At 32.0% G+C, this 27,528-nt stretch overlaps 1 protein-coding gene across 1 annotated transcript in view; it reads left to right on the top strand.

Annotated features, from left to right (window-relative positions):
• Window positions 1-27,528, top strand: part of LOC132725654 (uncharacterized) — a 52,103-nt gene that overhangs the window by 12,785 nt on the left and 11,790 nt on the right. The window contains exons 2-7 of the mRNA XM_060710832.1: window positions 8,357-8,408; window positions 19,203-19,485; window positions 21,634-22,163; window positions 23,231-23,342; window positions 23,794-23,921; window positions 24,687-24,887. Coding sequence (XP_060566815.1) covers window positions 8,407-8,408; window positions 19,203-19,485; window positions 21,634-22,163; window positions 23,231-23,342; window positions 23,794-23,921; window positions 24,687-24,887 — 1,256 coding nt within the window. The 5' untranslated portion in view covers window positions 8,357-8,406. The remainder of the gene's footprint in view (window positions 1-8,356; window positions 8,409-19,202; window positions 19,486-21,633; window positions 22,164-23,230; window positions 23,343-23,793; window positions 23,922-24,686; window positions 24,888-27,528) is intronic.

The following is a 27,528-nucleotide window of genomic DNA, read 5'->3' as shown; positions in this document are numbered from 1 at the left end:
AAAATTGTTGAGATTTAAATTTAACTCGATATCCGTTGAATAGCAAAAGTTGCACTTTATTTCTAATTAAAAGATCACTGATTTAAAGATAAAATTCAAATGCATGTAAAAAGTTTAAATGGAAACAAAAACTCGTCTTCTCTCGTTTTTACGAGATATTTGGGATTGTCGCCAACGTTTATTACATCAAACTGTAACAATAATGCGTGTTTAACTTTTTTGCATTTAAAAGCACACACCATTTAATCTTAAAGCCAATTAAATAGTGTGTGCTTTTAAATGCAAAAAAAATGTTAAACACGCATTGATGTCAATGTGATAACAACGATGTTTATATGATGTTAGACGTAATTTTCTTACTATTTTGATTCTACCGTTTTAGCTCACCTGTCACAAAGTGACAGGGTGAGCTTTTGTGCTCGCTTTTCGTCCGGCGTCCGTCCGTCGTCCGTCCGTCCGTCGTCCGTCCGTAAACTTGTACTTTAAATGACATCTCCTCATAAACCACTAAGCCAATTTCATCCAAACTTCACAGGAATGTTCCTTTGGTGGTCACCTTTAAAAATTGTTCAAAGAATTTAATTCCATGCAGAACTCTGGTTGCCATGGCAACCGAAAGAAAAAACTTTAAATATCTTCTTTTAAAAAAAAACCATAAGCAGCTAAAGCTAGATATTTAGCATGAAACAATCTTCTAGTGAGGTGTCTCTACCAAATTTGTTCAAATAAAAGTCCTGGGGTCAAAATTGGACCCGCCCCGGGGGGTCATTGATTTTCCCTATATGCATATTGTAAAAACTTAAAAAACTTCTTTTAAAGAATCCAAAGAGCTAAAGAGCTAAGAGATATTTAGCATGAAATATGCTCTAATGGGTGTCTACCAAGTTTGTTCAAATAAAAGCCCTGAGTCAAAATTGGCCCCGCCCTCCGGGGGGTCATTATTTTCCCTATATGCATATAGGTAAAAACTTTTAAAAATCTTCTTTTTAAAGAACTCAAAGACCTAGAGCTAAGATATTGTAGCCACAAACATTGATTTCTAATAGGTGTTACAAATTTGTTCAAATAAAAGCCCTGGGGTCAAAATTGGCCCCGCCCCAGGGGGTCATTGATTTCCCTGTATGCATATAGTAAAAACTTAAAAAACTTCTTTTAAAGAACCCAAAGAGTTAGAACTAAGGATATTTTGCATGAAACATGTTCGTAATAAGTGTCTACCAGTTTGTTTCAAAAAAAAGCCCTGGGGGTCAAAATATTTTGCCCCGCCCCCCGGGGGGGGGTCATTGATTTTTTCCCTATATGCATATAGGTAAAAATTAAAAAATCTTCTTTTAAAAGAACTAAAAGAGCTATGGCTAAATATTTAGCATCAAACATGTTCTAATAGGTGTCTACCAAGTTTGTTTCAAATAAAAGCCCTGGGGTCAAAAATTGGCACCGCCCGGGGGGTCATTGATTTTCCTTATATGTGTTATAGCCAAAAACTTAAAAAAAATTCTTTCTTTGAAAAAACCCAAATAGCTAAAGTTAAGATATTAAGCATGAAACATCTTTTAATGATTGTCTACAAGTTTGTTCAAATAAAACCCGGGTCAAAATTGGCCCCGCCCCGGGGTCCATTGATTTTTTTATATTGTGTTATAGCAAAAACTTTAAAAATCTTCTTTGAAAAAAAAACCCAAATAGCTAGAAGTTTTTAGATATTAAGCATGAAACATTTCTAGTAAGGGTCTACAAAAAAGTTTGTTAAAATAAAACCCTGGCCCGGCCCAGGGGTGTCATTGTTTTTAACTATTGTGTATAGAAAAAACTTAAAAAAATCTTCTTTAAAAAGCCCAATGAGCTAGAGCTTAGATGTTTAGCATGAAACATCTTCTTATGGGTGTCTACCAAGTTTGTGCAAATAAAAGCCCTTGGGTTAAATTGGCCCTGCAACGTTGGGGGGGTTGGGGGCCTATATACAGGTGAGCGACCTCAGGGCCATCATGGCCCTCTTGTTTAAGCAGCATATCGGTAGCTGAATAAAAATGGAGAAAGGTTTGGTCAATGTAACTCATACGGAAGTTCTTTTAAAACGCTCTCTTTATACTAGTTTTCTCTGAGATGAGCATAATTACAAATGTATTTGAATATTTGAGGTGTACTTTTAGCACAATTACAAATGTATTTGAATAATCATAAGGTAGTAGTACGAATATATGATATCGGCTCTAGCGTTGCACATTTTTGGATACATGATTCAAATTTTATGACCCCTGAAGGCAATGATGAATGTATTCACTTGTTAAATGATGTCATATTCTCCATTCTTCTGAAGTTTTGCGTGCAAGTCTTATCTCCACAACTACTGAATGTATTCACTTGAAACTTCACACATGTCTTTGATGTCACTGACTAAGACCTAGCAACAAAAAAAGTTTTTCTTTTGAATTACCCCTTAAATACAATTATAAACTGAACATCCTGTCAAATGTCTAGCGTGAATGTTTTCTCTCGCCTACAATTCAGAGCCTGACCTGAACCTTCTAAAAAGTTCTTACTCATAATTACAGTTCACTAACTAAGACACATAACTCTACCTTGTATATATTTTCACAGAATTATTTCCCTTTGTAAAAATCATTGTCACTTGGTATTTGCAATGTCAAGCATTGTGAATATTCGAACAAGCTGGGCGACATCTGTAGTTTTTTTTCTCAGTTTATTAAATTAAATGACCATGCTTGAAAAATATTTTCAAAAAGAAATATATTTATAAATGCGCATTTTAGTTAATCCGTGTGTACTTGATAATCGTAGGTTTATTTATGCGTGCACATTTGTTTTCATTTAAAGTTAACTTTAATTGATATTTTATTAAGACGTTTCTTAAAGAGATTTATGCATATTGTGTTTTGAGTTAATAGCTTAAATTATGCAAAGACGCTGTTTGCTAGTATAAACAAAAATGATAAAATGTATTTTTATATTATGCATGTCCCATAATGAACCCCTCATGCCCCATAATAAACCCGTTATCATATATTTTGACTTCACGGTTTTCATTTGTTTTTTGTGCGTTAAATCTTAATTTTTTGTGATATTACATGTCAGTACATACTTAAAGTATACCATAAATTGTTTTACGACGTTTGTGCGATATTATCAGATGCCTTACCCAATCAAATTCGACGAATTTTACGCCTTACCCAATCAAATATGACGTATTTTATAACACAAAAAAAACATAAACGAAACAGTTTTTTAAAAGAAAGACACTGTAATTGGAAAATGCATTCAACTGGAAATTTCAACGCTTTAAAATTTGAATGTTTCTGTGTAAATAAGGTATTCATAATTCAATGCAAGATTATTTTTTTTATTTAAGATTTATATCATTTAAGTAGGAAAACGATGTTACTTGGTTACGAAATTCAAACGGTGTCATGTTAAAACTATTTTATTTATGAAATTCAAACCCGTAAACAAGAAACACAGCGAATAACTGGTAGCTGGGTAGCGAGTTTCAGATGATGTCATTATAAATTATGTATGGGTATTTATAAATTACAAGCGTATTAGGTAACATGGGTATTTATAGCACCGTCACGTGACCACTTGTGTTAACGAACATCGCAGGTGGATGTAGAGAGGTGGTTATATCTAAGCTTTTACGAAGCTCTGCACGGGTGTCTCGAGGTAGCCGAAGAATTAGGTCATACCCGCGTCGCATTTCTTACTATCTTGGAAATTTGGGTATTTGTGCAGGCACTAGATCTTGCTTAGCAGCGTTATTGATTAAAACATCTATGTTGTCCAAATTTCAAAAGATAAAATCTTTTTAAGATTCACAATGTTTATTTATAAGTTAGAAACTGATAAGAGGCTGAATGTGACTGAACTTGAAAAAAAACAACATTGTTTCATGAGAACAAACATTGCAAATTCGCCTATTTTTAGACATCTCCAGTCAGGAAAGACCATTTTATCTGGACAGTTGACATTAATTAACATTGACTCTGTTTTTAGTTTGAAAGTACAAAGCTTCTCATGTCCCTTTTCTTGGCCCATCTATACATGTTGGTTTCTTTTATTTCGAACTATGGAACAAGAATATTCAAGCGAAACATCCGCTATTTCATCGAGGTTCAAATGGTATTTTTTATAAAAAAAAAAATAAACGTAAGTGCACTCCTGTTTCACAAACACTCGATATTTTTCTTTCGCGAATATTTATGGCATATTGCAATAAATCGTTTTAGGAAAATTATATTGTTTATCGTTCCTGTGAAAAAAAATCAAATACATAATTCTCTCATTGAATGTAAAGAAAGCATTTTCATACCGCACACCGTACCCATAATCCTTAACCGGAACTTGACGGAAACTACCGAAAAGTAATTTTTTTACCAAAAACTGATAACATACATCCAGATATTAAACTAAGGCAATTATCGTCTCTTTTAGAAATTGATTCAAGTGCCTTTTAAAGAATATACGGAGTTTAATTTATGTGTCAAACAACTAGGTCGTATATATATGCGAAAAAAATAATAATTAGGCTAAGGTAAAACGCTTAAGGCTGTGTACACAAGTTGCCATGGGCAACTTATTTTTAATTAGGTGAATAAAATTAATCGTGTGACATGCTTGACCTATGCGAAATATTTCATACACATAAGACTTGTCAGTTCTTGAAGTAGAACAAATTTGTTTACTTGTGCATGCCTTAACAATAAGTAAACAACTTATATACTTATCAGGAAATATACCGAGGAATTGCAAGGATAGTTGTTGTTTCTATAGTGCGTATATTTTTTTATCTCATTTACTAAACTATTTGTTTTAATTAAAGATGGAAAATGAATTAACGAATGTGCTAGGGAAGATGGTAGTATATTAATAGCGTTCACTGCAAATGGCTGGTAAACCAAGGGAGGGAACTAATTTAAATAGTTTGTTCAGCAAATGGCGGATTGCTATCTAAGGGAGATAAAAACTTATCAAGTTTGATTGTGTATGCGTTTATTTATCAGTTAATCTTTACCTGCATATTAATTTTACCGTGGTGTCATTTAAATACCATTCCGTGACTTAATGTCTGGAAATGGTGTTCACTCTAGAAACGTAAATAGATGGCATTTGGTCAATTTCTGGCTATAAGCAAATAAGACTTGTGCTACTTACGCGTGAAAACATTGGTTATCTCCCCGTTCAATGTTACCATAAGAAACCATTGCACTCAGGTTTGACTGTAGATGACATATTAATTAACATTTAGGTAATCATTAAAGCGGAAACCATATATTACAGATATTTCTAAATGGAGTATTCTTGCATGAATCTTTACGTACCCCGGGTTCATTATTTAAAACAAAGACTTTTTTGTATTTAAGTGTTCATTCGTGGGCATGTTTTATAAATGCTATAATCAAAACACCGAAAGTTGATCCGCAGATTTGATATCAGGTTGCCGTTTTAATCTTTTGTTTTAAGAAAACATTTTAATGTCTTCATTCTTGTATTATATAGGTAATAATAAATTGCTGTCATTGTCCGTCTCTGTTACAAATTCTTTACCTATTTACAGAGCGGATTAAATTGTTTTGCGTAGGAATAACGCGTACCGTTTATTTTAAAGTATTATCAAAATTGCTTTTAAGTTGACAAACTACAGATGCAAAGTTTATTTAAGTCTCGCGTCGCTTAAAGTTTGTTAAGGCGTTACAAAAATGTGATAGAAGTTGAAAAGGACATAACACGGCTTTCATATATATTCACGTTTACCTACATTTGCGCAACGAACCGCGACAAAATATTTGTGTAAGCTTTAAGACGAGACGCCATTTTGAACTCTCACTTTCGGACATTTTAGACGGTTTGTTTATTTTTTCTACGATTTCCTTAAAATAATCGTTTTACCATTTATATAGATGGTTTGAAATAAGTAATAATTATACCTTAAACGTTTACAACTAATCGGTTAATATTTAGTTTAGTAGTTCATTTAATGTTTATTTATACTTTGATCCGCTATGGAGTTAATTTTTGTGTGTATTTATATAGCATTTTTGTAACTATTAAGGTATGCTAGATGGTTGAATCGATATTAAAATCGCTGCTTATGCACAATTAAGAATGTATTGTAATAGTTCGTAATGTTAAATTGATTTGTCATAAAATATTTTACAAATAAAAATATTTTACAAATATCAGTTTTTTGATAACCTTATCATTGATTATTCATTCATCATTTATTAAATAAACTTGACATGATTTCTTTCAACGAAATACAATGTTTATATGGAGAATGGGAAAACTTTCCTTGTGTATATATTTATCAAATGTATCCTTTCGTGGGAATTCTTACCTCCGCTAGGTGGCCAACCGTGTTCGGTACCGGCATTTAGTAACACACCCAAGTTTTAGAGTTCATTTTATTTCAGGGGAACACCTTAACACTTAAGTTTTTTTTTCTTTCTTTTTTTTTGTCTTAACACGAAAAGTTTGTCTGTTACCAACCATATTGGCATTACAATGTTTTTATAATTATATACTATTTCTTTTAGCGTAGTAAATGTATAACACATTTTTAATGTTGAAAAAAGAATTCGGCATAAATCTGTCAATATTTCTTTTTTAAAGGACTTTATGACAATATTAAAAGTTGTGTAAGTGGGTTTATTCTACTGAAAATGAGTTGAATATCTTTTTTTTTTCAAATATTTCATATACCATTATAAGGTTCAGAACACGGAAGTTTTCCCAAGCGTTTCGGGGGATTCATAATCATATCTGTTGTTTTAATCTATAATATACGAAGGCCCTTTAAGATGGTAGTAAAAGTAATAAACACATTTTATTGTGTGTTTTGATATGTTTTTTAAACAAACGTCAACTAAAATATGTTATATTATTTGCACGAGACAATCCGTTTATTCCGATTAATCATTTTTTTTAACCTCGGGGGCATTATTCTATTAAATAACCATTATATTCAGATAATGATCAATGTTTTTTAACCACCCCACATAAAAATGTGATATTTTTTTAATTTCTTTTTATTGGTACGTAAAATATTTCACCATTTCGTTCAGATGAATGAATGCTGATGTAATAAGATAATATGTTGACACAAATATCGTGTAGGTCGAAGTGACATTTCTTGAGTTCGAGATATCCGGTTGTTTATTTATACAATATCGAGATAAAAAATACATGTAGTATGTTTTATAGAACTGAACCTATTTTTATGTGACCTAAGCATTACAAGCGTGTAGGCCTCAAAGAAAAGAAAAACATGTAAATTTATGGTTATTTAATTAAAAAAAACCTATGAGAATTGTCATTGAATCAGTGGGATAAATTGATCGACCGTTTTGAATAAAGATACTCTTTTATATAGTTTGAACCAACCGTGACATTTGTATGTGTATCTAGTATATACATGTTTAATAAGAAGCAAGTTTACTTGAACTTTGTTCCAGTCTTACGATGTGCATATGTAGATATGAATTGACTTTAGCTAATATATTTGATCTTTCATTTGATGAAAATTGTGTGTAATCTAAGACTAAAATGTAACGTTAATGACATGTAACGTAAGTTAAACAACCGTTTGTTTATACGAGTATATGTATACTATCGATACATGTTTATTGACTTTAGGTGAAATATTTAATCTTTGATCTGATAGAAAATTTATGCAACGTGAAATAAAATGTAACGTAAGATTAAAAATGTAACGTAAAATACATTTAACGTAAGAGTCGGAATAAAACATCAGGCAGAATTCTTTACAGATTGAGTGTTTGAAATGATAGTAAATATACAAAAGTAGGATTACTAGGAAAATTGATATACAGTATATAGTTTCTACATCCGGGTAGTGTCTAATCAATAATTGGTTGAACTCCCTATGGTGTGATAATGTAACCTCCGTTTACTGATACGTCAGTGTACGATTTTACATCATCTACACATTCCAACCAACCAATTTTCTTGTCATTCCCTGACAACATAGGTACTCGAGTAAGGGGTAACTATTATGGAATTCTGATTTTTTTTCTCGCTTAAATTTTAATATGATCAGGTCAGGGCAATGTTTGTATAACGTAAAACTTTTGATAAATTTTGTGTCAACAAAAGTTAACAGGGCTAAACTGATAAAATCTTTCAAAGTTTCTTGTCATTGTAGGTGTATAGATATAATTATATATGCAAACCATTCAAAGATTGCCGAAAAACCTACTCATTTTTATATGCATTTTCTATTCATCCTTTTGTATATACGAACTACTTTTTAATTTTTGGTGCACTGTAGGATATATATTTGAAAGACGCGTAGTTATACATTTTCGTTTTTCGTCTACTTCAGATTTTGAGTGAATCTCGACTTAATACAAGTGACAGGGAGTTTAAAACGAGATGTAAGTATGCTTTTAGTGTTCTTATACCTAATTTAGCCGTTGTTTCACTAGTTATTAGAGAAGTGACATATCAAAGGACTTTGTCCTCGGACCGTAACAATAGACTCTTTTGTAATTATTTAAAGCATAGAAAAATACTTAACGTAATCTTTGCCTAGCGTGAAAAATTGAAACTTGACGCAAGGGTATTGCTGTTGTATTACAAAAACAAATGAGATATTTCATGTAATATGTTGTTATTATTTCGTAGATTTAGAAATGTATTCTGGAAAGTACATTAATATGAGTAAACGTTCTAAGATTTCTACAAAATTATTAAGATATTTACACCTGACCGAAATTTTGTTGATTTCACTCAACTTTCACGACACTGGTCTTAGTAACATTACTGAACATGTCTATACATTATTTCTGTAAAATATATAAAACCGTGGTCTTCAAAAGAAAATTACATCTAAACGAACTGTTAGCTGTGTGGTTTATTACTGTGATTCACCTGAACAGAAACACCATTTTAATTAAAGGATAGGAAATTTAGCTGTGGGCAAAGGATTGACTGTAGGTCATTTGAACAGTGATGCATTACATAGTTACATACAAATCCAAACATAATATTCATCAACTGTTTAACAAGTGTACACCGTTCGTTCATTAGTCATTGCATAATTAGATGTGTGGTTTCGTTCTATCTGCACGGTTACCGGCCAGGGCCAGCCATTTTGCTTGACCTGGCAATTAAACAGCCGTTAACCGTACATATAGCCGTGGGACGTGTACGCTTATGTTTTGCGTCATAATAACTGTCATCGTTTTCATCAAAATTGCAACAACAAACGCCTGTAACACCGCACTTTGGGGTCAAACGCACTTTGGGGTCCGACCCCAAAGTGCGTTAAACTTCGCACCGCACTTTGGGGTCAAACGCACTTTGGGGTCAAAATCGAGATATTGACCCCAAAGTGCGTTAATATGCTACATATCAACGCACTTTGGGTTCCAGAGGTCTGAAAGTGTCATCTGAGTCCTGCTTAAATACTGAGAACTGACTTATTTTCAATCTTCGACATTGAAATATTTGAGGTGGAGTTCAAGATGGCGGTCAATACTTTGATGATGCTTAAGTGATAAAAGTTTCATTAATTTTACCACTTAAAATATCCAATAATTGCGTTCATATAACACAATTACGGTGGCATAAAAGTGACATTTGCATTAATTCTTATTTAAGTTATGCATACATATTTCTATCTATGTTTTGCATATTTTTTTTTCAGTTTTGCATTTGTATTTTTTTTTTAGTTTTTCGTACATTTTTTATTTTATTTTTGTTTTTCGTACATATTTAAGCCAATCAAAACAGCCTTCACATCTCATAACAGCCCATAGTTGAGTATAAAACTAGCACAGTGGTTTGGTCACGTTTCGGCCCATTTTTGGAATCGGCCCAATCGTTTTCGGCCGGGCAAGTCTGGTTTCGGCCGACCCTTTTTTCGGCCCATTCTTTAAATCATATGTATTTTATATAATTATTGTTTTTTTTAATTATTATCTACTATTATTTTAGTGTCCATTTGGAAAGGGCTGTTGATTGGTGATCAATTATTATTCCATGAATATGCATTACTCAACCCCACCCCCTGATAATAGCGGGGGGGGGGCATTGACTTTAAACCAAGCCACTGGTAAAATCTTCGTCCTGCGGGAAAATTCAGATTAACATTCCTGCCTTATGCCCCGGAACAGTGCAGACATCAGAACACGATTCTTATTTAACCCACACTCCCCCGGGGCAAGGGAGGCGGTTACAAATGACTGGTGTATTACAATAATGCACAATGAAAGATCTAAATAGTTCCTTATACTCCACTGATAGGGAAAATATATATATACATGTATATAAATTTACATGTATATATCAGAGACATAGATAATATATATATATATACTAAAAAGTGTTGTTATCTTTTTGATACCTCCAAAAATGAAAATGTTGGTATTTGCAAATGGCGTTTGCAAATGGGGTACTGTAATTTACAGATGGTGAAGTGATTGAAAATGGTGTTTTACAAATGGCGTAATTATCCAAACCTCTACTTTGCAAATGGCATCTTGTAAAATTATGTACGAAAAAAAAAAAGTAAAAAAAAAAAACAAAAATAAAATATGTACGAAAACCTCAAATAAAAAATGTATACAAAACTAAAATAAAAGATGTATGCGAAACTTAAAAAAAGAATATGTATGCAAAACTTAAAAAGATTATGTATGCAAAACTAAAAAAAGGATGTATTCAAAACTAAAAAAAAAATAGATGACAAAAAAAAAAAAAAAAAAAAAAAAAAAAAAAAAAAAAAAAAAAAAAAAAAAAAAAAAAAAAAAAAAAAAAACAACCGTTCGCCAGGGAAATCTTACATACTTCTTTAGAAAGATGAATTGTATAATGTTAAAATAATGGTATCAGAGAAATGTAAGATGCTTGTTACCTGAATAAAGTAGCGATAAATGTGAAATTATTTGTCATAAAAGTAGTCAAAACAATGTAGTATTTGACTTCCAAATAAAGTACTTATCACTATAACTGTACTCATCATTGTCAAAAAGCAACATATGAAAACGATGGTTCAGGTAATTGGCAAATGTGTATTTTTTGATAATATAAAAGAATATCAAAATAAAAAAGCTTAAGGAAAACAAATAAAAGCATAATGGACCTTTAAAGTGTAAGTTTTAACCCTCGGGGGTTCGAAACCCCACACTCCCCTCTATACCCCCAGTGAGAATTTTACATTATTCTGAAGCTCGCTCATAATGTGCGACTACTTAAATAGCTAATATTTTAGTACTGCCTCTACGGACTACTACTTAAAGCCGCATCTTCACCTAGTCAAGTTTCTTATATGTCACTTTTAGCTAAATAAATGGCTATTTTAACATATTATCAGTTATAAGTGCCATTGATAATGTGCAACTTGCTTCCTTTTGGTTATTTCACAATATTATACGAGTACATTCAAATAAATTTTCAAAATTTTCATGAAAATTAGCGTGAATCTGGAGGCGTGCTGCTTAAATAATTGATACAAATTCTTTATTTGGTGATTTTTTTGTAAAGTTCTTCACATACTAATCAAGACCATTTTAATCCCTATTGATTCAGGGCACATGTTTGTGTCTATTTAATACCTTGATTTTTGTTTACCATTGGCTTTGACTACACTATATTATTTAAAACATAATGAACACAAATTTTCTCTGACCCCAAAGTGCGGTCGTTAGCTTGATGTTGAAAAATGCATATGTACCTGTTTAACGCACTTTGGGGTCGAAATTTGACCCCAAAGTGCGTAACGCACTATGGGGTCGGACCCCATAGTACGTAACGCACTTTGGGGTCGGACCCCAAAGTGCGTTTGACCCCAAAGTGCGGTGTTACAAACGCCGAACATAATGTCCGACAGAAAAAAAGTAAATTAGTTGTTAGCATACTGCACGCTTTATTTAAATAATGCTAACGCATTTAACGAATTTAGTAATAAATTTCTCGGGAACACCTATTATACTGATTTTTAACAATAAGCATTATTTCAAAAGTTCTCCCAGTAGTAATTGTAATAAATAAGTAGACACAAGCGGAGCATTCCTTGTAGAAATGATTTTCAGCATCATTTTAAATTGCTTTAAAGTTATTTTCGCCTCACGTTGTTCCATAACATTTTCTTTCATTTACGCGTTTGATAAGCAGTCCTGGAAAATTAAGATTAATTTATATTGACTCGCATGCTGTGCTCAATATGAATACTTATTTTCCGATTATTGCCAGCGACGTTTTCGTCAAATTAACCGAATCTGTATCAGGAAATGTAACATAACATGGCGAAACGGTGAATGAATAGTCTGTAACGTAATGTCACGTAAGTTCCAGACATGACATTACACCGCACTGATAACATTGTGACGTGAAGTCTTTGATGTAATTCAATATGTCTGATAGATGGAAATGTGTTCCAATATTTGTGCAGTGTCTTTAATTCACCTTTATTGCGGTCAATCGGTTTAAACAAACAAGAATCATTATTATTGTTGCTACGTTACCTTATTCAAATAGCCTACGTTACCTAATTCAAACAATCTACGTTATGTTGTTCAAACAGCTATTATAACGAAACGCATTTTGAAAGTAAATATATGATAATGGTCACTACAATCTGTACAGATATTTAAGACAATGATTATTAAGAACAAAGTATCTTCAGAAAAATAACGTGTCATATTCCATCGAAGAAACTCACAACAATTGAAGAGAGAAATTTGATATTCAATAATAAATCAAGTTTACATATTTTGCTAAGTTATATACCACGCAAAATTCAGTCGTAACATACAGGGTGACAAACATTTTCCTCAGTTTTTATAACATTCTTCACCTAGGTGTGGGTGAACTACAAAATGTATTACCATTTTATTCAATGAATAAAATTATGACACTTCATTAATTGAAGACGATGCACAGATTCATATTCATGGGGTTTTGATTTTGAAATTCTGTGGCCTAGTTGGTTCGCTCCTAGCTACATTAACTGCACGAAAACTTTCACTGATATTTACATAAATTATCTGCATTTAAGGATACTTTATATCCAAATTTCGGGAAAATTTGCCTATCTATAGATGTTTTGAGCGATAACTGTATAATAAGAAAGCAACGTATGTAACGACCGATTAAATAAACGAATATCTGTTATTAAATTATGTGCACTCATTTCTCTTTTTCTTAAAATTATTTGTCCGGTTATCTTAAGAATCCCACCGGGAACGTAAAATTCTGAATATTTGTTAAACTCTCCAGCATGCTTAAGGAATGTTGGTCGTTTCTTCCAGGTGACCGCTAACAACGGCCAGTTTTTTTCTTCATCAGTAGCATATAGAAAGTCGTTATTTGATAAATTAAGTGATTTTTAAATTTCTATGGAATAATTACTTCTTTACTCAATGGCATTTAAAGTTTTTAGCTATAACTGTTTAATTTATATTTAAATATGTACAATGTGTGATATGAGTAAACTGTTTGTATATATACATGTACATGTATTTACATTTTGTAAAAGTTATTAAAGTTCAATTGAAATGCTGTTTAAATAACGAAGTGTATTAATGGAGACGCATTGATAAAATCATTAAATCATTAGCAAACATAACATTATGTTCAACGTTGTATCAAGGCGTTTAAATATTGATTATGTTTTAATAATCATTCAGTCGGAAACAAGCTTCATCGATAGAGAAAATTTGGTTATTCATCCTTAGACAAGTTTTGATGAAATAAATGTCGTTTCATTCGCCCACATTGCTACAAAGTTCATGAATGTAATAAAAGAAATTGATACAGTCAAACCACGGTTTACTTATCCAGATCCTGTCTGACCAGGGATAGTATTCTACTATTTGTCTGCCATTATCCATTTTTTATTTCATATTTTAAAAAATTGAATGATTTAAGAGTTTTAACCTGTATAAAGTCCCACCTTAAGAAATGGCCAACAGTTACCCTTTACCAACTCCAAGGACCAATAACAAAATTGCGTACATGCAGATTTTAACATTACACCAAAGGGAACATACGGTCATACAGCAAAAGCTGTAAAAACTCAAACGACATGGTGACAGTGGGTTCATAAATAATAACAACTGACCAAATACGCCGCCCTGTGTAAAACCAAACTCTCGTAAACTACCATTTGAAAGGACTTTTTTCTATTTGTGCAATATGTATAATTGTTAACTTCGTTGCTGAAAGAAATCAAATCGTAGAAAGAAAAAAATATTGAACAAAATCGGTTTAAACGCAGTGCCTAGCAAGATAATGTTTTTTCTTCTTTTCATCCAACATGACATTAGCGATGCACAATTTGCATATCCGAATGGTGTGAAATTATTGTTATATCATGCACAATGCAAAGTGTTAGTATAAAACCTTCATGAGACCATTTAATTATGCTAATATTTAAATGACAATTATTCATCTACGCAATTGAAATTGCATATTGTATCAGCTGATTAAAAAAAATGTAATTGAATATAGTATAAGTAATATATTGACTCGCTGACTGTGCATTATCGTATATCAATAAATCACGCACTCGCCATCGTCACATGCCTAATTAATACCTTCTCATGCATCATCATGACACATGCAGTTTATTTCAATGATTAATTAACATTTTATATACAAATCCAGGTCATTGACCGTCTTCTTTTCCGTCCGGTCTTACCCGGTTTCTTGACAAGTTACTAACGACATTCACTAACCGCTTTCCTTTTCCTAGCACTGGCTTTTGCTGGGTAAAATTATAAAAATAAACGATTTGACCTATCTCGGTCCTATTCTATAAATAAGAGTAAATGAACTGCCCGCTTTGACAGCTTTTAAACCAAACTCGCGAAAACTGGTAACAGTCTCTTTCTGGCTGATTAATGGTGTCAGTTCACGGACTTTTAATACAAATTTTCGTTCAAACGAAAGCTGTTCAAAATGCATAAATGACTACACCAGACTACTGAATATCAGGAACAAAACATCTTGGAATTATCTAGTAATTATCTTCGCGGCGTTTGTTGACAAGTGCGCACCTTATATGGCGCTGTTCTTTGACTGTATATGCATGCATGCCTTTCTAAATATAGTAACAGCTTAGATAGAAATTATGTTTGAACTCTCGTTATGCAATTACTTTAATATCTACATATTATAAAGAGCTTTATTTAGTTAATCCTTGTCTTATTTATGAAAGACTGAAGATTTATTATTTCAAACCTCAAGGAACGGTCCAGTTCAAACATATCGTCAAGTGTTACCATTTACAAGTCAGGTTATGCCCCAGCTAGTTAGTATATCACCCAGTGTCACGAATGCCACATTTAGCAAACTTTTAAACTTATGTAAAACAATGAAAAATATGGACAAACAAATATCATATTGTTGAATCTTCTTTCATAATTGCTATGTATATATAATTTGTATATATAATTTTTTGTATATATAAGTTTTGGAATGGCAGGGCTCCAGTGACGATATAAGAGTATAACATTTATACATATGACAATGGGGTCTTTTTTCGTGAAATTCTGATGGGTCTATGTATTAATAAAACCTTTAGCATTGTAATATTACCGTAATGTTTCGGTTCCTTTGTACATAATAGGTCACGGACAATGGCCTGACTGTCTAAGTTAATTACATATTGTCTGGGAAACTGGGATATAAACAATTCCGCCTTTTACCAAAGTGTTTGAACATTTGTACTATGCATTTGTAAAGTTTGCAAAGGACTTTTAAGGCATTTGATCATAAATAGTTTGCTCTGCACCATTACCACTGGCTATTAAAATGCACCTGTACTTTGAAAGCTAAATTATTATTTTTTCTCTTATCTTCAAGTATATAACGATGGTTTGAAGAGTGTTACAGGCAAAAAGTTAAAATGTCAACATCATTAAAGAATTAAAAAGAAATATCATATTTAATGAGATCAAAATTTCAATTTTGAAAGCAATTTTCTTTCATTATTTAATCTTACTTATACAATTGGTTTATGATTTCACAATTCATTTTTATTTATGATTAAAAAAAACACTTGCGAACAAGTTGTTGCCAACTTTCGGTGACACAACCGGTCACCTCATGGAAATTTATTTTCATGAAAATCACAACGCTTAAATGGGCTTCAATTTAAAATTTGCGACAATCTAATCATGGGGGTGATAAGATATTGCGATTTTGCCAAAAGCTCTTTGTTTCAATTTCAACAAATTTGGAAAATTATCAAAATGTGCGCTCGTTAATTTCTTTTAAGTCTTTAAGGAACGTTTTTTTTTCTTCTATTTCCCCCCTTTCAGAACGCATACATTTCTGCGAGGATCGGAACTGACCTTTGCGAATGATTTTGTAGGACGTTTTAGTTCGTAAGATTAATAGACTGGTTAAAAAACTTAAAGTAATTTATGTTATTATTATTTAAATGTGAATACATAAAATACGCGACAAAACAAAGACGTTTATCTTTACAGGACGTCATTTGATTACAAAAGATTCGTTTCAAATGCATAAACACAAAAAGTAAAAAATCTGATAACTCCGTTCGTAACGGTATTCTTTATTCAATATAGATACCCGTTACTTTGCTAAATGTATTTAAATACAATATTCAACAGATCTGATACAATTGTGTCAAAGAATGCGATTTTTAAGACTTTAAAATTTAAATGCTACCTCGTGTTGTCTTTAAAAATCATGATTACATTCTTTGAAAAATGCGTATTATTCAAGTTTTCTTACACGAAAATATTTTTTTGTCTGTGTCTGTTTTAAAAATATGACCGATCGAAAAATGTCCCTATTAGAAGATTAGATAATCCAAAAATATGAAATATTTGGTCTCATTATCTAAAAAAAATATATTACGTGTTATTCACATTTTTTATCTTCACGGATAAAGGGTTAACATGGCCAAACTCCTCTATAAGTAACAGTCTTTTCGTGTATGTAATTTATGTATTTTAGTGGTCACTGACCTTTTAATGCGATTGACAAATGAAATGGTACTTAATAATAATAATAATTTATTTATTTATTTATTTATTTATTTATTTACTTATTTATTTCTTACGCCTAAATGCAACGGCTGAAGATTTTGCTTTAAGTGGGTTTACTTTGTTCTCATACATGTATTTCTTTCATTTTTTTTCTGTTTATTAAGGACTTTTTAAACTCTGCCTTGCATTTTTGATATCTTAATAAACATAAAATAAACCAGAAAAGACGTAAGTGATTACACGGGAGTGGCTTTGAAGGGTCTTATATCACATGTAACACGAAGTGGTATTTCGAAATACCGATTTTTGCATGGTTTAAACTTAAGCAATACACAAAAATGGTGAGTCATAAAGTATATAAAGTATGTGACAGAAGAGATATTACAATCAGTTATAGAGATCGATTTCACTCAGAAAGAACTACAGTAAGACTTACAATTAATGTACGTATTTTATTTTTTGTTACACATTTATGAACTCATTTTCTGCGCATATTTGAACACAACTGTACAGTTTATGATGCGTTTAATATTGTTTAAGGCGACGGAAGGTTTAAAAAACGGAACGCGTAGCTTATGTAACACTGTCAAAATGAATATAGTTCAATACACCAATTTTGATTTATAAGACTTTTCTCTCGTTTTTTTTTCAGCTTAGTAGAGATTGAGAAATAAATCAAATGTTTGCTTGAAAATCGTCTTAAAAAGTTTAAATCTTTTTACTATATATTCATAGGACTTTCACAGTACTCAATTTAAAAACCTGTCGTCTGCTGATACAACATGAGTTACACATGTACTTATTTTTCATTCACACCACCGCTGATGCTTAAACTAAAATTTCAATAACTCGAACTATGTTAATGTAGAAATGTGCTTTTATTACTAACTGATTAATTTCAACTTAGTTTCTTTCGGATTTTACAAATTCTAAAAGAACCTACTAACACGTTGAAAAAAAAAATCTAGCCTTTCCGTTGTCCATGTACTTTGTTGAAAGAAGTTCAGAAGATCTAATTTCGCAATTGTTTCAGTTAAAGTTTTTTTGTACGAACATCTCGGAATAGTTTCAGTTAAATTTTTAGTACGAGCAACTGTTTCAAGTTCTTGAAATTTTACATTATTAGCATACATACTTACTTTTTATGTATTTAGCAGGTATAACAGATGTTTTATGTATATGTGTTACCATTTCTCGTTTGTAGGGTGGCCGACCTGTTAGGGGCTGTCCCCTCATTTAAGCGGCTCTTATCGAGTCGTAGCGATGACTGGATAGACCGACTGAATCACATTTACACGGTCTTCGTACTTATACTGTTCGGTGTATTAATAAGTACAGGACAATTTGTGGGGGACCCAATACATTGTTGGGTCCCCGCCGAGTTTTCGGGAGCCTTTGAGGCCTATACTAAGAACTATTGCTGGATTAAAAACACGTATTACATCCCCATGCTTGACGTGATTCCAGTAAACATAGCACAGCGACAGGTGCGCAAAAAAAACTTGCTAGTTTAATACATGCATATATGTATCATATTATCATCTATGCACATAATATATATAATCCCACACTTAGTCGGATCGCTCTGTCCTTGGCTAAGAATGAAAATGAGAGACACGTATTTGGTACGGAAGACACTTATTCTATGATTTCAATACTTGGTTTGAAACTTGACAAAACGTTTAGAAATTAGGCAAATGATGTTGTTCTTTGCGTTTGTGTGGAAATCATCTTTCATTCTTAGCCGGACAGAATTGCTATTTATTTTATGCATACATGTATTTTAACCTCTTATGACTACGCCCCGTCATCAGCAGACGACACCAGTAGGCAGGTGAGCAGATAAGTTTTACATGTTTTCCTTGTAGGGTTGCGGCGTTCTTGGGGGCGGTGCCCTCGTTTTCAAAGCTCACATCCAGTCGCAGTGACGACTGGATAGACCGTATGAGTCATATATACACCGTTATGTTGCTAATATTGTTCGGGATTCTCGTGAGCACGGGTCAGTTTGTCGGTGACCCTATTCATTGCTGGTGCCCGGCCGAGTTCACGGGTGCGTTTGAGGCTTATACCAAGAACGTCTGTTGGATTAAGAACACGTACTATGTACCCATGTGGGATAGTATACCCATTGATATACACATACGTCAGGTGAGGAAAAAAAACCCACGGGAGAGTTTCAGCATTGCACTCTTTCTATTTTAGGGTTGCGGGACTCTTGGGGGCTGTGCCCTCGTTTAAGAAGCTCAGTTCGAGCCGGAGTGATGATTGGATTGACCGAATGAGCCATATATACAGTGTGTTCCTTCTAGTCATTTTTGCTGTGTTAGTGAGCACGGGTCAATTTGTGGGTGACCCTATTCATTGCTGGTGCCCAGCACAGTTCACGGGCGCATTTGAAGCCTATACTAAAAACTACTGCTGGATAAAAAACACGTATTATATTCCAATGATGGAAACTATACCTATAGACATTCATAAAAGACAGGTAACAGTTGTTCTCAAATTTTCTCTTATAGTCTTTCACCTGAATGGATGATGGGCGTTTTTTTTGTGGGGGGGGGGGACCCAATAATTTCTAATTAAACAAATTCATTTTTGGTTGGTTCAAAATGGTGGTGGATTGCTCTCCTTGTTTTGATTTGTTGCTATTTTTATACTCTTAAAAAACAACCAATCAAAATTCATGTAACAGCATGTATCAGCAATTCTTATTGGTCGCAGTAATTAAGATATGGCTTGAATATATTTCGTATATGATCTATACGAAAATATGATTCTTTTTTGTATATATATACTATGGGCATGGTTTATAATTTCTCTTCCTCTTCCTTGCTTTAATCTTAGTCTATTATACATATACCATTCAGGTGAAAATGTATTTTGAGCAAGCTTACTAGCTGATACATTTTTTCTTAAAATTTATCTTAAAATAGAGTCCTGCCACACGAAAAGTACCTTCAAATGCTTATTCACTTGAAAACACAAAAAAGAAGTTAGATTTATCACTTTAATTTATAAGCATGAACAAGTTGATGTTAAGAAACTTTTTTATTGTTCATTTCTACTTAACATTTTTGTCAAGCTTCGATAAATAGGATGAAGGTATACTTTTCGGCGTGACAAGGCTCAATTTTATTTTGTTTATTATGAAATGTAATCTTTTATAGCCTGGTGTTTTGTATTTGCTTATCTTTGGATTAAGAATTGGTGTTAAGCTGTTATTAGTAAATTAATCTAACTTCACCTCTATACACTTAGAATTATATTACCTTGATATTACCTTTAGTTAGTCAGTTTATTTATTTATTTGTTTTGTTTTTAAATCAGTTTGAATTATTTAATGAATGTATGTACATGCCAGGACCCCGTGAATGGCCATGGCATAAGTAATAGATCATTTATTGCCATAGCTGGATTCGAACCCTCGCCAGCTACAATGTTGAAATATGTTATTTACTTGTAATGAAAACAATTTTGATTAATATTAAATATAATTTTGTGATATCCACGTTAAGTTTCGCTTATCAAAGCTAACGTTGTGTCATATGACGTCATTGTCATTGAACGTCACCGCTAACGGAATTTATGGCACATATATTTCCGGCAAGTGTTACACTGTGCAAGGATATAAGAGAAAAAAGAATCTATCAAACGTTTCATTGTCGTATTTTTATAAATGATATAAGATTTGTTTCATTCTTTCTTATTGAAAAACATATGTGTCTTTTAAGCATTTATCCGATCTTTATTTATTTTCTCTTTTTTCAAGGGAAAAAAGGGTTTGCCACAAGGTGTGGTGACAATTTTAATACTTTATCTTGTTTACATTTTGAGGTTCAAATTTTCCAAACTTCTTATATCACTCAGCTCACCAATGTTAAAAGATGTAGTAAAACAACGGTCATCCGTCTGGTATATTTATAGACGGTAATTCGGTGCGATGTAAAAAAAAAATCTCAAAGGTTAACATCTGTTACATTGAATTGTAATGTTGACAAATTTCAATACACTTTTTCGTAAAGAATATAGTATTTTATGTAAAGAAATACGCTTGATTTTGAAGTTACGGCCTCGTTTTCGTCTGATAAGGAAACCATGTCAACAAAGGGTTCATTTATAGATAATGGAGTACACCACTTGACCGAGCATTATCAGTGGTATACACCGTTTGTTATCGCCATAAATTTTTACAAAACTTCAGAATTTCTAAATTACAAATTTCAAACGATAGATTGAGGTCAAATTGGGCTATAATTTAAAGAAAGTAAACGAAAAATAAACGACATATAGTATCAAAGGTCAAATTTGCAAACACGTTTTCAACGAATTATATAGAGGTCAAATTTAGAAAAGATATTAACTGTATAAAACACAACTCCTTTCTGTTATTAATTTGACATCCAAATTATTCATTGTATTAAGTAAACGTCTTCTTTTAGATGTTGCAATTCAATGTACATTTTAATTACCTCCATTTGTTCCGCCGTTGGTTTTATGACGTTAACGAAAAAAGATATGTAAATATGTTTCTAATAATTAATACATTTTTCTGCTTTTGTTGACATTGAGTGAGAGCTTTCGGTCGCGTTTAACATATCCTTTGTCTACATGTATAATTCATTTCTGTCGACAGGAAGCGGAAATCACTTACTACCAGTGGGTACCACTTATCCTATTGTTCCAAGCATTCCTCTTCAAATTTCCCAATGTTTTATGGAAAATGCTTAACGGAGGATCGGGCCTCAACCTCGATAAGATCTGCAAGCTTGCCGACGAGACCCAGTGGGGATCCCCAGACGACAGAAAAGGTGCCATCGAAAACATGAGCTTCTTCTTAGATCGCTGGTTGCTGACACACAGGCAGTACAAGCACAATTTCGTTGCACGCGCCAAGGCAAAGGCTTCCCGAGTTTTTTGTTTCTTATGTAACAAAAGAGAAGGCACCTTCTTGACGGCTTTGTATCTTTGCATCAAGGTTTTATACTTGGCTAATGTGATTGGACAGTTTTTCCTGCTCAATGCTTTTATGGCGACAGATTATAATATGTATGGATTTGAATATATAAAGATGTTAAATTCTGGCGAGAGCATGCGAGAAAGCCCTAGGTTCCCCAGGGTAACCCTTTGCGACTTCAGGATCCGACAACTCCAAAATATACAAAGGTACGCACGTACTGCATATAGCCTAATATTTTGCTTTATTGTTTCTTTTTCTGTTGTGAATTCTTATTGTTTGATTAAAGTAGAATACTTGTTTACATTGATAATAGGTCCATTATGAAATGAGTTCAGGGTGTTTGCCTTGCAATCGTAATATAAGTTTTTAAAGTTAAAAACCTTCGCAAGAATTGTAATTCGAGAATTGTAATTCACTTCGGGTTTTTTCTTTCAATTTGCTGTTTATGTATATAAAGGACTCTAATTATGTTTGTATAATATTCAAAATGATTGTCGACTGTTGTTAATAATTGTTAATTGTTTTAAAAGTACACTATACAACAATTATGTCCGTATTAAGTGATGTGAGGTTTAACAAGTCAATTTTAAATTATTTGTTACAAGTGGACACAATAATCTGTTTTAAGTATAAACAAATTGTGCCTTTTTTCACAATACATTGAAACAAATAGGTACTTATAAATAAATCATTTACAATAATTGAAACTGATATGTGTGTCTGTTTGTATATACTGTTTGTGGAAAAGACACTTGATGAATACATTGTCAGTTTACAATTGTACATTCTCAACAAAGACATTTTCATTGAAGCTGTAACTAAGAACTAACTTCAACAATATTATTATAACATGAAAAAAATAGTTTTTGGTTTGAGTGATGTAAAACAAGTACTTTAACAGTGTAATGAGATTGCCTGGTCTCGTTTTGAAATGTGGTATTCAAAACTCCTATCAAAATTAAGATATATGATACTAGTACTTTTTTGACTGACCATTTGAATTATTCAAGAAGTATGTACAATCAATTTGAATTCAAATCTCCAAAGAGTATGAATTGTGTAGTTTTAATCATTTGAATTTAAATAAAAAAGAAGTTTGTCTAGTTTTACGATTAAACTCTCGCTGCAGTTCACATTAGTTGGAGCAGCCTCGTTTTGATAACAGAATGGCCTCACTTTGATAACAGAACAGCATCATTTTGATAACAGAACAGCCTCGTTTTGATAACAGAACAGCCTCGTTTTGATAACAAACTTTATTCTATTCTTTCAGGTGGACCGTCCAGTGTGTTTTACCCATCAATCTCTTTAATGAGAAAATCTTCATCTTCCTCTGGTTTTGGTTCTTCTTTATCGCTTTCCTCTGTGGTTTCAACCTTGTCAAGGTAAGATACATTTATTTATTTAGTCCAAGTATTCATTATTTATTTTCTGCCTTTCAAATTAATACGTTTATATTTTATAATTAGATCATTAAAACGAATATATATTTCATTAATAATTCATATTCGATACAACGTTTTAACCACTCAAAATATGTTTTCCATAATCTAGCCAAAGAGTTCCATTTGTTTAAAAATGGCCGCCGTTTCTTGTTTGTAGTTCTTCTTATTGTCTCTTACATTTTTGTAAAATATACCTGCAATTTATCAGGTGTTATCATGTGTTTTCTTTCCTTTGTTATGTTAATATTTCAGTTTTTGGTTTATGTTTATTTTCCATATAATCTTATATAAAGCTAGGATATTTCCAATATTGTCCTTTTCGTTTAATTAATATCTTTTCTTCATTTGCATTATTTGAATGTATAATATTTCTGTTTATTGACCATTTCAGTGGCTGTTCTTGATCGTATTGAAGAGAAATAATTACCAATACGTGAAGAAATACCTGACAATTACTGACCACATGCAAACAGCTTCGGATAAGAAGCTCTGCCATAGATTCGCTGAACAGTATCTCAGGTTCGTTTTTAGAGATTTATTCGCAACTTTGTCAGGCAATGTAACTTGTTTAGGGGTAACTTGTAAATATTTTTAATCGTTTCACATAATGTAACATTTCAAGTGTTACAAAAAACCCGTTTTTATAATGATTTCATGCAATGAAAATTACAAGTTTACATGTTTAAGTGTCCGCTGTTTCATGCACTGTGAATGGTATGCTTATATTCAAACGTTATATGTAATGAACATTATCCTATTTCTGTTCCGAATTTTACATGTAATGTAAATTTCTACTTTTTACATATCAATTTAAGAAACATTTCTTGTAAGTTGATATATGCTGAGTATGGCAAAGTATGTATTTTTTATATAATTATAAAGGCCCATTATGCCTCAAAAATGCTTTTATTTCCATTCATCAAAAGGCTTTTAATTTTGGTGTTCTTTTATAGTATCCAAAAAGTTACTCATTGGCCAATCATCTGAACCATCTTTTTTCATCTGTTGACTTTTGGCAATAAGTACAATTATGGTGCATAAGTTTTGTATGGACGTCAAAATACTAATTTGTTTACGTTTTGCTTTTTGTATGACAATTGATTTCACGTGTGTCGCATTTTCCTCCAGGTAACAAGCATCTAACATTCTCCGAAACCATTATTTAAACATTGTAAAATTCACGTTTTGCCTTTTATAAAGAAGTAAAAAAATATTTGTTTCTGGGGCATAATACTTTATATTTACAAAGAAAATAATATAATCGTACTTCTTTCAATCTTGTAGAGACGATGGTTGTTTTGTGGCTAGAATGATAGGCATGAACTCTACAGACATGGTGATCACAGACCTGTTAGACTGCATGTGGAGGAATTACAGACTGAGGGAGGAGCCGAGGCCCGAGTACCCCGAGGACGAGGAGTCCAAATTGATTGACAAAGAAAAAGACACGTCACCATTGGACTTCAGAGGAAATAATGTACAGTGATAGATTACTAAAGATGAAATTTTCTCATTTATAAAAATTTTAATTAAAATGACCAATGACAAATTATTTGAAATCGTGTTAGATTTTAATAATTTTGTGCACTAGGTCTTTCAAAAAAATCGAGACTCAGTCATAATGAGTTAAAATTTAAAAAATATAAAATAAAAAAAAATAATAAGAAAAAAGAAACAGTAAAAATTGTAGAAAAAAAAATGAAAATTATAATTCTGTTTCAGTAAAAGTGATTTAAGACCTTCTGTGTACAACCCAGGGCCAGGTTAGGTCCAAGGTGATTGATAGGTGATAAAGACACGTAGGACGTGCGTCATGGCGCAATAGACTCAGAAACAGCCGTTAGGCCTACAGCGGTTTCCAAAAGAACAAATCTGTTATTATGTTTTTATTTGCATGTTTTAATGACGTCATAGATGTTTTTATTCGCATGTTTTAATGACGTCATATATGTTTTTAGTCAAACTGCATTATTTTTATGTCTCATTCATTTGTTTATAAGAAAGATATAAACAGACATTTCATCAGTTTCATGGATGATTTCATTTCTATAAGAAATTGTTCGCGCGTGTCTTGAAGACGCCATATTTGATTTTATGACGTCATTATAATGGATTTATAAACGACGTCATAACTAGGTAAAAGAATAGAAAAATGGATTTTTTTGTTTATTAAAAAAGAGAAATTTATGCTAGATATTTTAGAATCTACAAAGATAGTTATAGAGAAAAAATGACGTATTAAAATGTATGTCATAACATACAGAGAAAAACACTGTAGGAAAATATACAATTTGAGGCAGTTTATGCATGAGGTTGTTATTGTGTACTTATGTGATAGATATGACAAAAATGCCAGTATAAATGTATAATAATAATAGCTTCTATTATTTCAAGCGCAAGCATGGACAATGATGTATGTAAATTTTATTTCTTATAATTTCCATTTGTTGACACTGTTTTGAATTTTGTCACATATGCATAAACTAAAACCTGGACTGGACGTTCTTGATCTCAAATCAGAAATATTTACTATACGTGTTATTTGATTTCAATTGAATCTTTCAAGTGGATCGTTTCTTTTTGGACAAACCAAATCTTTGGAACTATTGCATAATCCTTAACTAAACTAGATCTAATATTCAAAAATATATATTAAAAAAGAGATTCTCTTAGGTATGTTGAACTACAAAAAGGGCATTCTATGAAGAAAAGGCATTCTGTGTACGTTTCATATTTGATAAGTTCAGCCCAGGTTTTAGATTATGTCTCTATGACTATGTATGGCCGCTTTCACCGTCTTCCAAGATACATGTATATGTATTTTTGTATTTTTATACTTCCAAAACACGAAATTATGGTGCTTTCATTTAAAACATGTTAACCATTATTTTATCAATTTTAGAATTTTTAAAAAAAATAATCGCTCAATATTTTTTTCTAACGTTCTCACAATAATGATTATTACACTAGTGCCTTACCTTATTTTCTTATGTGTAAAACAAATCAGGGACCAATATATGCAAAATCTTGGACAAAAGTCTTAACCATTCCGATATTGAACCATTAGTTGTTGTAATTGCATTGCCAAAAACCGTATTTTTAACAGGCCACTGCGAACAATGATAAATAATTATGATATTGCATTGTTTCACATGCTGTAAATATTCATACTGACCTGTTGAAAAATGAAAGGAGTGTTGTATGTCCTGAAAGTGTATGTTTTAAATTTAAACAAAGAGCTGGGCTGTTTACATTATATATACTTTTTGCAGTACTTGTAAATTTTAGCACAGAGTTATTGTTGTGAAAAAAAGTTTGTATTGTGAAAAAAAAGTTTTCTGTGTCTGAAAAATTTTTTTATCAATGTTTTTTTTACAATATTGATGGAACAGGTGTTCAAATTTTATATCTATATATATCTTTGCTGCAATTGTCATCTATGTACAATATCTGCTGATATCAGATATCTTGAGTGAAACATGGGCGTGTAATAAACGTAGACACCTTTTGATGGGTCATTATAAATTTACTGCATATTTTTCAAATCTCGTCCGCCCTTCATAATATTTCATATCACCCCCGCATATTTGTTTTAAACACTTAAGTTAAGTGTACTCTTGAATGTTAAAATATAAATTAACTTACTTTAGATAACAGGGCCTTAAAAGAATGTTTTCATTACAAACGAGTATTTTATGTGCCGTTCTAAAGTGAAAAGGTAATTTATTATGAAATCATTGTTTTAAAATATATGTCTAAAAAACCATACTGAATATGTGTTATTTTAATGGCACATAGTAACGCAAACGCAATATATGTACATATATAAGGATATGTGTAACATTTTAATGTGTGTGTGATTCTGCACGTGTATTTCATTCTACAATATTTCATCGAAAACTACAATTATTTCATTAAATTTTGTTTCATGTGTTTCATATTTTAAAGGTCATAAGAGCTTTTTACTATATAACTTGCCATTACGGTTGAAGGTTAATGTTTTGTGTTATTTTCAAAACATGTTCTTTTTAATGTGTTTTTACTATGATTTTATTTTTAGATTCGATTTAGTTTTTACTGGCACTGTTCCAACACGCGCTGTTGGCACTGTTCCAACACACTAAAT

This window comes from Ruditapes philippinarum, unplaced genomic scaffold, assembly GCF_026571515.1.
Source record: "Ruditapes philippinarum isolate M1 unplaced genomic scaffold, ASM2657151v2 ctg133_1_1_1_1, whole genome shotgun sequence".
NCBI classification, from domain to species: Eukaryota; Metazoa; Mollusca; class Bivalvia; order Venerida; family Veneridae; genus Ruditapes; species Ruditapes philippinarum.
This window is presented reverse-complemented; position numbering and strand designations above follow the sequence as displayed.